The sequence below is a fragment of the Aulonocara sp. 'chitande type north' Nkhata Bay genome, linkage group LG12 (assembly GCF_057382095.1).
Source record: "Aulonocara sp. 'chitande type north' Nkhata Bay isolate Kocher_YH1m ecotype deep benthic linkage group LG12, A_spYH_male_GT1.1, whole genome shotgun sequence".
Lineage (NCBI taxonomy): Eukaryota > Metazoa > Chordata > Actinopteri > Cichliformes > Cichlidae > Aulonocara > Aulonocara sp. 'chitande type north' Nkhata Bay.
The window spans coordinates 35,765,240-35,778,284 of record NC_141355.1 but is presented as its reverse complement, the minus strand read 5'-3'; the positions used below and the strand labels follow the sequence as shown (position 1 = coordinate 35,778,284).

The following is a 13,045-nucleotide window of genomic DNA, read 5'->3' as shown; positions in this document are numbered from 1 at the left end:
GTAGGCCAAAACAGTCATTAGCGTTCAACCTGGTCTTAATGAAGTATGCAGACGGTGCTCTCAGCACCACCAGGCTACCATATTTTTTTTTAACTATGCAATTCTGATTATTGAGAGCTGATACCTTTTTATAAATTATATTTTTTCTATATTGGTTCTTGGGATTGTTCAATCAAAGCATCATCATCATATGACCCCTCAACCTGAATGTAGGGAATAAACCACGCAAAATTTACAGGAAACCCCGGGGCCTGTCTGAACCCTGACCACGAATAAAAATAAACACTTTAATAATTTAATTTGTTAAAATTTATGGAATTCACATAGTAATAAGTTTTGGTATGCAGCCTATATTATGAGGTTCTTTGTGTTTTTGCTCACATTTTCAAAGACATCATCCCAGCCCACATAAAACGCAGCCCACTGATAGTCACATACCCATGCACATCTATCAAGTTAACACTGATCTAACACACTTTAATTTCTATGACTGGAAGGTTAAAACAGAGCTTGAAAAAACGTTCTGAGGACACGACTGAAAATGATTTTAAAAAAGTATTTTCAAATAACAACTTTGAAACATCTTGATGTAAGTTGGAGAGCACTTAAAATAAAAGAAAAACTATCTGAAAGTCTGGCTCAATACTTTAAAGAAGAGTTCAAAGAAATCTATAGAATAAATCAAAATATCAAGTTGCAACCTAACAGAATAAAATGAAGCTCATGCTTCTTCATGGTCTGATGAACTAATAACCCAGCAAACCACTGGCTAAACGAAAAATCAGGTTCTACCAGTCTCAGAAATAACCTCCACATCTGGTTTGGGATCTATGAGGAAACCTGTGTGTAAGAATATTATTTTACTGTATTTCATTTTCTTTTAAATTGTATCTATTTTTTATGTTATTAGATTAGACTGAAATGGATGAATGAAGAAATGCTTACTGGAAATAGTTTCGGTGATTTGCAGTATAACATGTCTGAATGGTCAAACTGACAGTAAACTTTTATTTATTTTACATTTTCAAAACTCAACTTTGAGTTTTTATATTTTAATGGATGAGGAGGTTTACAATGAAAGCTATCAAAAGAATGAAATTCAATTAACTTTTATTTATATGGCGCCAGACTCCCAGCAGCTGAGCTCTGACCGAGCAGCAATTTTAAATGGCTGTATCTGTCATTTTAAAAAAATGATTGTAAACCTATCGAGATTAATATTTCACACACAACACCTACAAGCAAGGTCGTCTGCTCTTTATAAAACACGGGCATAACCATTGTGAGGTCGACAAACGTTTTTGAAGTCCCAAGTTGAGTGTTTTCACCATCGCCATTGTCAGTGGTTTGACGCCGGACGTGACGAGCGAGGGGCGGCTCTGACTGTGAAGTCTCACTCTCATTGAGTGTGCAAGTATGTAAACCTACTGTACACACACACACACACACACACACACACACACACACACACACACACACACACACGTAAAAAGGAGACACAACCTCAACAACCAAGGGACTGCAGGGGACAAACGGAGCTACAGATATAAGAACTAATAAGATGATTAAGCAAAACTTGCTTTCACGCTGCTCATGTTATTGATACCTGATGACATGTTTCTGTTTTGCTGGCCTCAGGGTAATCCCTAACATTAGTTAAGTGTGGTTGTGAAACCCAAACTCTCCCCACACTCTGCTGGAGGTCTCTTCCTGTTAAAAGGGAGTTTTTCCTTCCCCTAGTCACCAATTGCCCCCAAGAGGGGATCCTCTTTCTAAAATTTTACTTTATGATGAAACCATCTTGAGGTGATTGCTGCTGTGAATTGGTGCCATATGAATAAAACAGAAATGAATTTTAGTGGTGATTTTAAGAGAGGCATTGAGGTATCCGGGAGTGAGTAGAAACATGACGGCCTTTTGGACTTTTAGAAAATTTGTCCTTCAGGCTCTCAGAGGCAACAGAGTCGGGGAAGGTTACATTTTTGTTCACATAAGGACAGGAAAAAAAAATTAGTAATACATGAAAAGAAAGTTCCACAGAACATGTTTAAATCCAAGGTTTCCAGCCTTTGTAATCAGGACGACCGAAAATCTGCAGAAGAATTTTTATTGTGTTGAATCTCTAATGAACCTCATGGATGTGTTGTAATCAGGAAGAACCTTTCACAAAAGGCCATAGTCTGTGTGTGTGTGTTCGTTCCTCACCTCCTGTGTGTCTGTGGAGGAGGTGATGGAGGTGGAGCTGGAGCTGGTGGACATCCTGTCGTTCTTCCCTTCGCCATCTGACTTCTCGTCGGCACTCAGCGAGTCCACGTCTCCATCGCTGCCGAGCACGTAGCCCAAAGCCTGCAGCGCCTGAGGACGACAGCAGCGAAAACAAAAACAGCCAGAGGACGTTCATTTAAATTTCATCACCGCACGACTTCCTGCTGCATTCAACACGACAGTCATCGGATTACAAAAGTAGCGGATAAACTTTTTGTGACGTCCTGACAGCCGCAAATGGGAGATGAGTCACGCTTTCACATCCATCATTTGTCACTGAGCTGTCCTTGAACAAGGCACTCAAACCCCAGCTGCTGCAGTGAGGCTGCAAAGCGAACAACAAGAACAGAAAGACTGGCTGTGCTGAGAGTGTGAAAGTGCAACTGAATGAATAAATATGTGTGAAAAAGACTCTGTGTGAGCAGTCAAACTTCTAGTTCAATAAAAGATTTGTCACAAAAAGAACATTGTGTGTTCTCGTATCGATTTAGAAGAAAACTTCAGCTGCTGTTTCTTTGTCCAACTTAATGTTCAGCTTTTAAACACCCGAGTACAAAATTATTGACAAACCAAACTAACAGGCAGACACAGGACTGGAAGCTAAAGTGGTGTTGTTAACCCTCTGAACCCCTTTTTACTTGCTTCACTTACAGATGTCATAATTTTAAAAGTAGAGAAAGCAACTTGATACCTGTGCTGATATTAAAGTGGACCTATTCTGCTTTTCCTTTATTTTTTATGTCTTTTGCTTTTAGTGGAGTTTCTGCAACTAACGACAAACCGGATTTCCTTTGTTCTCATGATTTCTCTTGTTCTTTTTAGTCTTAGAAGACTAAAACGGGGGGCGACCGTGGCGCAGGAGGTTGGGAAGTGCATTTGTAACTGGAAGGTTGCCGGTTTGATCCCTGTGCTTTCTGTCCTGGTTGAATAGTGGAATTGTAAAGCGCTTTGGGTGCCTTGAAAAGCGCTATATAAACGCAATCCATTATTATTATCATTATTATAAAACAGTTTTCAGCAGTTTGAAAACTCTTATATGTGTATTAGAATTTGAAATTAGAGCCTAAAAGAACTGCAGGACAGTTCGAATCCACTTTCTGTGATGTTTCCTGTTTGTTTTGTTTTTTAATCTTTCTGTATCTGCTCGTCTGTGTCTAAGTGTTTATGGAGCTAGTGCTGTGGAATCCAAGTCCCTATAAATCAATCGGTCTATCTATGATAACCCAGTTAACCCAGTATCTAAAGGAATAGGCTCTAGCCCATCGTGACCCTGAGCAGAATTAAATGGTAGTGATGTTCATCATTTTAGTTTGTCTCAATCTGAAGCTTTCAAACATTAAGCACAAATCATACTCTGGATTTTGAGGTGTTTACATGTCCCAAAGAAGACATTTGCTAACCGATGACTATCAGACAACCCATCTAAGGTTCATTAAAATACAACCCCCAGACTTCTGTGACTTTTATGCAGCTCTTTGAACTGTGTTGGTACCTTGAGAGCTACTTGGAGCTTGGCGGTTCTCTTGGAGTTCCCTGTGGCCTGGTATGTGGTTCCCTGGATTTCCACGGACATGGTGAAGACTGGAGCGTGCACTGGGCCGGATTGGGACAGCAGGCGGTACTGAAGGCCCGGGTGGATCTGGTTCAGACGCATCAGAGCATTCATGGGATGGTTTGGATCGGTCATCCTCCAGTCTAGCACTTAAAGAGGAGAGATGCACATGTTATTAATGAAACAGAGACCTCATGACTCCACAAGCAGGAAGTGAGAGAAGCCATTTCATTGGCCCAGCTTCTTTCCTATTAGCAGCTAGCTGATGGGACTAGAATGACACCGTCCGGGTGTTACACCACTGACACTTCAGCCAGCGACACTTCACACCTACACAGTGACGAGAGATGAGCTGCCTCCCCGGAGTCCTGAGCAGTAATATCTCACTGATGAATTGGAAATGAAACCTCACTCCTGGTGACATCCATTACAAAACAAGTGCTGAGTGTCGCCAAATAATAAGCATTTTTAATAATAAGCAGCTTTTAGTCCAACTCTGTCAACTGTGCTATGAGGCTACAAAAGATTTGACTTTGTAAACAAATAAGATCTATAAAGGACAGAACTGAAGTCAAATGACATTTGTCAGCTGTCAAACTTTTAATATTAATATAGAAATGGGAACAACATCACAGTCTGAAATCAAGTTCAACAAGATGCTTTAAAAAAACAAAAACTCTTCGGACCCACAGGAAAACTGATCAATTAAACAGGTGCTGGTTGTTTCCAAGGAACTGACGAATGCTCATTACATAAACGTGTGCACAATATAATGGAGACAGATCCATGTACGTGGACTTATCCAGTCAGTTCTATTTATTAATCTATGAATTTAATAAAAAATAAACTGTTCAAACAACCTGCAGGGTTTCATAGAGAGGTGATAACAGATGTCACCAAGTGGAAACATCCGGGGCAGAAAAATGAAATCAATTTCCAAAAAGTGCAGTTCCTGTTAGGGCCACCTGAGCCTGGCTTCAAAACGGAGTCAAACCCACAGACTTGTATGTTAAAATGTACAACTCTAAAACAGAGATGAACTTGCAGGTATTAAAACAAATAAACAACCATTTTGGCCTCTGTGGATAGTGTCCACTCTTCCTTGAGTTATACTGGTAAGGCTAGAAGTTATGGCTCCTCTGACTGACAGATGCTGTTCCTCTAATGACCACTTGGGACTCGTCACAAAAGCGAGTAAATCCACATAGAAACATTCTGTTACCTGTTTAGATTTTTTTTTTTAATTATTCTTGTCATCTGAGTTTTAATTTGTAGTTTTATAAAAAAAACAAAAACAAAAAAACATGCTTTAGAGCTTCAAGGCTACAGCTGTCACCACCTGTACCATTATTACAGGTATTCAAATCTAACGCAGGGTTAATGGACTGGGCAAAGTTGAAGAGGAAGAGGGCCGGCAGAAACGTTCATGTGTAATTTCAGATTCTTGAGAAACACTACAGAGTTATCGATGATGCTGAGGTGATCATTTATTTGCATATGGCCACCCACAGATTTCAGCTTTTGTGTAACAGGTGTCACAGCGGGGACACTTGAGGCTTGTGAAGTGTGCAGCCGCCTGGTTCTGCAGCCACTGTGTGTAATTACTGAAAGGTTCTGACAGGCACTTTAGACTTGAGTGCGACTTCTATGAATATGGATTAGGGCTGAACGATTATGGAAAATAATCTAATTGCGATTTTTTGCCCCAATATTGCGATTGCGATGCGATATGCGATTATTTTTTAAGGTCTTTGTCTTCTGTATTATTAAACAAAGACAAGCAATACATCATATAGTATGGCCAATACTATATTACATTAATTTTAAACTGTTCTTTCCTGGAAGACAGACCTCTGTTATGATGACATGAGGTGATGCATGAATTGATGACTGACATTTTTATTTAACTTCTTCAATCACAACAGTATATTTGAACATACACAATAGTTAATTTTTAGCTTACAAACATCTGAGCAAATTGGACGGTCTAGCCTTCTGATTAGCGTCACCGCTGTCTCGGTGGAGTTTAATAAACTCGGCCGTCTGCTTCTTGCTATCTAAAATATAACCAGACACTGGTGTAAATTCTCGACTGTCTCATACTTCTGTTTAATAAGTTTTCTGTTTGACGTTTAGTCAGCTGTGTGAAAACCAAGGAGGAACCCACCCGGGGGATTAATAAAGTTTTATTTTATCTAATCTAATAACTTTAATCTCAGCCAAACCGATTTACTCACGAACAAACAAAACACTGAAAAAAGCCCAACAATAACATTTTTAGGTTGTCTAAGTGACTTATATATTACGTTTAACCCGAGCAGCGAAACTCCGCGGTGATCTGAAAATGATGTGCCGGGAGTTGTGCCGTTCTCGGCCGCATCAGTAACCCTCGAGCTCCCGGCTAGCTGTCGAACTGGTGGGTAGCAGACGCCTCTGAAAACGTCGAAGCACTTTTGCAAATATGGGATATCTTGATAAACCGAGCAGATATTTGATGTTTACACAACTACTTTCTCGCCTGAAAATATGTTAAAAGTTTATTTTGTGACCCAGAAAGATTAGTATGAGTAATTTTAAAACTTAGTAGCGGCCGCCATTGCTGGAAACTGGAGTTTGGCTGGGCCGCGCTATGAATTCTGGGATATGGTAGTAATTTGGACAGCCTTCGGCGCGTCGCTGTGACGTAATCGGTCTACAAATGCGGCCTCAGGAGGATGCAGCCCATGAATTTGGACATGTCCAGAGTATAATCGCAGCCTTTGCGGTTAGAAAATTGCACTTGATCATGTCGCGATATTATCGCAAATGCGATATATCGTTCAGCCCTAATATGGATGCAGACGAGGTGTAAGAAAACGAATGTGGAGGTGCTGGTGGACAGGTGCCGGAAGGAAGACAGGGGGAGGTGTTAAAGCACTGTAAGTGTGTGTGTAAAACCCAACATGCGCGTGTGTGGTGGGAGGTGGTGAGATAATTGCGTGGCAACAGCCCAGCAGTATTAATCCTCCTCTATCTCTGCCTCCGTCACCTCCTTTGAACTGGAAGCAGATGAGGGTTGCCGGAGACGATGGTCCCAGCGAGGGCCAATTTAATTACTGTGACACTGACAGACAAGACTCTGAGAGCGAGGGGGAGGAGGAGTGAAGAGGCCGAAGGCTGCAGCCATCAGTGCCAAGACCGTTTAGTTTACGGCTGCAGCTAATTATTATTTTCACTGTCAGCTAATCTGCTGATTTTTTTTTTTTTTTTTTTTTAGCAATTATTGGATTAAACTGTCTATAAAATACCAGAAAAAGCAGCCAGACATCTTTAAATGTCTTGTTTAACGAGCAGTCCATGGCTAAAAATATCCATTTGAATATCTGTACAAAACAGGTGTCAAACTCATGGCCAAACACAGCCCTCTGTATGCTTTAATCCAGTTGGAACATCCCTTTTTGGCTAACACATTTTGGTCCACCTAAGCTCAGCTGTGGTCTGCACAGGAACACAACAAACCAAACAAAGGGATTCAGCTTCCCAGCACCCGAGCTTACGAACACAAACTGGCAAAAAAAAAAAAAAAAAAAAAAAAAGACTGGTGCAGAGGGCAGGCGGTTTAAAGAAAGATGGGAGACTGAGAAGCGTGTGTGAAGGGAGGCCTGCGTTTCCACCACGACACAGGCTCTGTATTCAAACAACATTTCAACTCCACGCACCAGCAGAGATGCAGAGCCACGGAGGAGGAGACGCGAGGCAGAAAGCCGCTGAGCTGAAGAGGCAACTAAAGCCAAACATGTTTTTTCTCAAAGTGAGATTTCTTCACTGCAGAGGGGAGAGCTGAGCGAGAGATTTTCAGGGAAACTGAAGTTTATTTGCAAGTTTTCATTTTTATTTGTTACTTGTAGTTAATTTTATGCAACACTAGCCTGTGTGCAGCACAGTACATGATCAAAGATTCTTTTTCTTTTGTTGCTGAGACCAGGATATAAAGAACAGAACTAAAGTAGTGCATTAGGAGAGAAACCTATATGATCTGAAAGTGAAAGCTGATGTGATGCACTTGAATACACCATAGAAGCTAAAACCATTCAGTGTCTGAACACAGGTGATGTGATCTGTGCATATCAGGTGACCTGTGCACGTGGATTTTATGGATTTTATGGTCTGAACCAAGAGAAAGTTAAAATCCTTTGAGACATCAGTGGGCAAGTAAAAATTATTATTAAAAAATTGACATAAATCATCAATATTTCATTGAATTTGAGTGAACTAGAGCAGCGGTCCCCAACCCCCGGGCCTCGGACCGGTACCGGGCCGCGAGAGTTGAGGCTCAGGTGTGAAATGTATAGTTTTCAGGGTTTTCAGCGTTATTTTGTTATCGTTTTTATCGTTTACTCGGTTTTCCTGGGTCTTTTCACGTGTGTTATGAATAAATCTTCTTTTTTCGGTACCGGTACTAGTTTTATTTTGTTGTATTTACCCGCAACACCTTAAAGGCCGGTCCGTGAAAATATTGTCGGGCATAAACCGGTCCGTGGCGCAAAAAAGGTTGGGGACCGCTGCACTAGAGGAAAAATGTCTCATTAGCAGAAAAATCAGTGAGAAGTTGTGTTTTGAGTGAAACTTTGTGTAATATGTCAACAGAGCAGCACAGCAGGGGGACCACACAACACTGTAAATCATGTCCTGACAGCACCATATGAAGTTATGTCAGCCAAGAAATATGACAAGATGCCATACTTAAAAAATTAGCCTGATAAACACACTGTCACAACAGAAGACGCCGCCTGTGTAAGTGCTGTCCAAACAGCTGCCACAAAACCCTCTGTGAGGAGGGAGCGTTCAGAAGGCTAATAAAAATCTGGGTGGTTTGACACTGTTCTGGTGTTCAGGACTGAAATCTGACATTAAGCCACTGTCACACAGACCTCTGTCAACCTGAGCTGATTGATTCCTAAAACTGTCTGAAGCTGAATGTCTTTTAAGCTTCACCAGCTTCTCTATCAGCTCTGTGGAAATCTGATAACTTCACACAATTTTCTGCTTCGAGGACACATCTCACCTAAAAGCCACTGCTGCCTGAAATCTTCCTTAACCCGCTTCATGCTGCTGACTAACGCCGCTCTGAGATGCAGTGAAGGGGGTGACCTGGTTCCTGAAATGGATTCCTAATAAGATCTCATGAAGATATCGGACGTCGCTGCCTGCTGGGTTTTACACATCCAGACTATAATGGATCACTTTCAGCAGGGTCAGGCCATTTTCTCTCCTCTGATACAGAGATTGAAGTGAATGTGCCGTGTTATTCTTTGGCCTGACAGGCCGATTTGATCCCTGTCACAACAAAGCGTCCCGGTTTCTGAGAAAAGATCAGTGTCGCTGCTCACTTCTTTCAGCTCCAGTGCTTCACTTTTCCACCTTTTACACAAAGACCTCTTTTACAGACAGCTATAGTGCATGTCCAACACACACTGAACCATGAGCCTTGTCTCTTAGTCGTCAGTCAATATCCACTTATCTGCTGTGAAGAGTTTTTGTCCAGGGAAGTCAGCCTCTGTGCGACGTGGCAAATGTGACCTGCACAGGATCAATCTTTTGTGCACATTTTTAATATGTCGCCATTTTCCATTAAAGACAAGCCAGAGTTTTTAATATCATGATGGTGGAAAGGAATCCAAATAGCGCTTTAGAGGACACAACCTGCAACAGCCAGTCCCTACAAACACATTAGCGCTGTGTCACTAAACGTCGTGCCTTTTGTTATAGACAAATGCAGGGTTGAGTTGCTTTAAAGCACTTCATCAGCACTTTAATTGCCACTCAGATATGCACAAGTGCACATTGCTGGAAAATTACGTTTGTCAATGGGGTAATTCGACTGTTCATCGAGAGCAGGAGAAATTAACCACCGCCTTAATAACTTTTACAGAGCTGGAAAATCCGCTGCCACAATATTACAGCAAACGCGCTGTTTAAACAAAATCTGAATGAACAAAAATCAGCTTAGTATTAAGAAGAATCATTATTAAAAAGGCAAATTTAAAAGAGAAAGATAAAAATGGGTTTATCTACAAGAAGTAAAAAAAACAAACTTACTTTCACATTGGTTCATATGTTAACTCATGAATGTTCAGCTGTAATCCAAAAAGTTCCAGGAATGGGCTCATAAAAAGAAAAAAAAAATCTGACTTAAATTTGGCAGGTTCCAATGTGGCGGCTTATTTTTAGATCATTCATTTATGCCCTCTTGTACCTCTGTGACGAGTGCTGGATCAACTCCAGTGGGTCAAAGCAATGATCCTTCAATCAGATTTTCATTTTCTGGAAGTGGACAAAGTCACAGAGAAGCAAAGCTGGCAAGCAGACGCATGGTGAGTACAAACTGTGCTGGTGTGGCCAAAAAACTCCAGTGTTTTCAAAGCACTTTGTGTTGGCACGAGATTGCACGCTGGCAGGTACTAGTTCAGAGGCACCAGTTCAGAGCATTTCCTCAGAGTTTTCTCCATCAGATGGTACGGGACATTACAGCAAAACTCTGGGCTGGCGGTCTCCGAGTGGGAAATGAATTCTTGGTGCAAAGCAAAACAGCAAATGCTTCCAGTCTCGCTCATCGCCTGACGAGCTGCCTTTGTTCTTCCGCTGAAGACCGCTCGGTTGTATCTGGAGAGCCAGCTTTGATGACACTCCTCATAAAATTTGAGTCTGTTTGAAACAGAGTTGATGTTTGCTCTTTGTGTTAGTTTTGATCACAATGATCTAAAAATGAAATCTTCAAAAACTCCAGAAGATGACCGTGAACAAAAGAGCTTAAAAATGTAAGTTAGCTGAGGCTTTATGGTTTTATCACTGCATCCAATGATTTTATGGTCTTAAATAAACGCCGAAGCTAGTCTCTAACTTTCATCTCAGTCAAATTATGATCTTATATTCAAACACAATTTGCAGTTAACTATTGTGCATTACTTTTGGAGGGCACTGCATATAGTATCTACAGTTGTATAAATAATTAATATTTGATGAGCCGTTTCCAAGAAGTGCCAGAACCTCTCTGTGGCTCTTGGCCAGAATGAAAAGACCAAAAAGCAATAGTTATAAGATGCAATAAAAATAACATTAGTAAAATATAAAACAATAATAAATTCATGATAAATCTAACCCAGCTATCCTGCTGCTCCAGAAACCAGAGGCATGCTGAACTCTCACATTACACACATACTTTCACCCACATGTACTCACAGTACTGCAAGTGTCTGACTGTGGTTTTATTGCAATAATTACACTTATGCATATGTGTTTTTGTCTCTTTTTGTCTTCTATTTAAGCATTTTTCAGATAAATTATGACCTTCAAGAAAGCCGGCTAGTTTAGCAGCTCTGTTCATGTTGTATCATATCTATAGTCTTCTTTATATTCCTTTTTTGTCTTTTCATAATGATGTAATGAATTACGCTTTCAGTTTTCTTATGCAGAAAGAAGTTTTAGGATCACAGCTCCAACTAGATCTTTATGCCATACTTGGCATGTTTAGAAGGGATGTATCGCCTGAAACTGCACCTGCCCCTGAAAAGCTACCAACTGTTCATCCACACAGAGATCAGGACGAGCGATATAATATTTAAACATGCAAAAATCCCTGAAAAGATATCCTTCATGCACATGTAGAGTTTAGATGTGGAAAATACAACAAAAGCCTGATAAAGTTTATAAAAACCCACCAGCACACCAATGAACCAATTTATCTAAGTGACTATGGGAAGTAGATTGATGTAGGAAACTTTATGTTTGGAAATATCACAAGAGCATAGAGAAACATATGGACTGGGTTAATAAATGAGCCCCTTCAGCCACTTTAAAGTTAAATTACAGCACACAACATAAGGTTTTTAATCAATATTCATTATATCGGAGTCTTGCTCTTTTCTCCTGTGTGACTTCGAGCTTCCAGCAATGAACTCTGTTTAATATAAAGCTACAGCCAGCCACGTGTATCAGCCTGAATCTAAGTGTCTGCTGCACCTCAGAAGTGAGAGGAAGAGGATTTCGATCATATGAGCAGTGATTCTTCGATACGGGTGAGTTGACGGTCAAAGTCACCTTTCATCCTTTTGATGAAGTCTCTGTCGTCTGACCCGATGTCCTCCCGGAGCCTCTTCTGACAGCCGCCTGCAGAGCGGAAACGACCGAGCACTTAAAACATCACACTGCCCACTCAGACGCACATGCCGTCTAAGCATGCTGTTTTTATTAATGCTGCCAGGACTGTATCTGAACAGAGGGCTCAAAAATGAATTTAAAAAAGGTAAAAACAGGGAAACGAATAAACTTGCAAAACAGAGACCACAAACAAGTCTGCACGCACCTTCTAACAGCCTCGGTGAGGGCTTGCTGGCTGGCAGAGGATCCATATTCAAGACCTTGTAAAGCTGTCCAAAGGCCAGGAGGCGTAACGCATGCTGAAACACACACAGCCGACAGAATAAGGGCACATCACTGCGGTGGTAAAGCAACAGAAACCCTCCTGCACTCACAGGAGAGCAGGGCCATTTATTCTCAGATCAATGTGCTTTAATTATCGGGGAAACTTGAGCGAGCTGCTCGCCGTTTGTGTAAACCAACTAATTCTGTTGGGAGAAACTTCATGCATTATGGAGACGAGGCACAAACAAAGGAGGAAATGGGAAAAATATATTCCCAGACTTGCACTTCATCAAGAGAGCAAAACAAAGATGAAGATGAGGATGTCTTTATATTTCTCACTGCTGAGCCTACACTTTCTGCCCGGGGGCCAGATTTTGTTATTTTGTGTGGAGCAGCAGCGGTGGTGGTGGTAGTAGTTGTAGTCTTGGTGTGGGTGTAGATGAGGAAGAGCGTTCCCACGGTCATTAGCTGGCTAATTAAGCTGCCAGTTTGTCAAAGCTTCTGCAGCACTGAGGGGCTGCTTATCTGAGGTCAGAAACCGTGTTTCTGTGGACACTCAGCTATTTATAGTGCTGACATGAGCTCAGGGCTCCACCGGCGGAGGCCCAGGACTCGTTTTAAATAACCCTCCATCAATCGGTGTAGCGGGAAGGAGTGTTACATGTCCGATTTACTGGAAAAAATGCTGACTTTCGTACAGTGGGTGGAGGGGGGCATCGAAACGCACCATAGTGGGATGTTTCAAGGTCTCACAAGTTGCATGGCTGAGTCTGACTTTTTCTTTCTTGGCACATGAACTGATTTTTCTCAGTGTCTGTGGCTGGTTTT

The 13,045-nt window shown here is 41.3% G+C and overlaps 1 protein-coding gene across 2 annotated transcripts in view; it reads right to left on the bottom strand.

Moving 5' to 3' along the window:
• The window catches only part of LOC147317977 (spermatid perinuclear RNA-binding protein-like), a 99,625-nt gene that overhangs the window by 9,662 nt on the left and 76,918 nt on the right, over window positions 1–13,045 (bottom strand). For both annotated transcript variants that reach the window (XM_086315408.1, XM_086315409.1), the window contains exons 10-13: window positions 12,159–12,252; window positions 11,894–11,962; window positions 3,758–3,966; window positions 2,206–2,355 (exon numbers count right to left, since the gene is read on the bottom strand). In XM_086315408.1, the coding sequence (XP_086171534.1) occupies window positions 2,206–2,355; window positions 3,758–3,966; window positions 11,894–11,962; window positions 12,159–12,252 (522 nt within the window). The remainder of the gene's footprint in view (window positions 1–2,205; window positions 2,356–3,757; window positions 3,967–11,893; window positions 11,963–12,158; window positions 12,253–13,045) is intronic.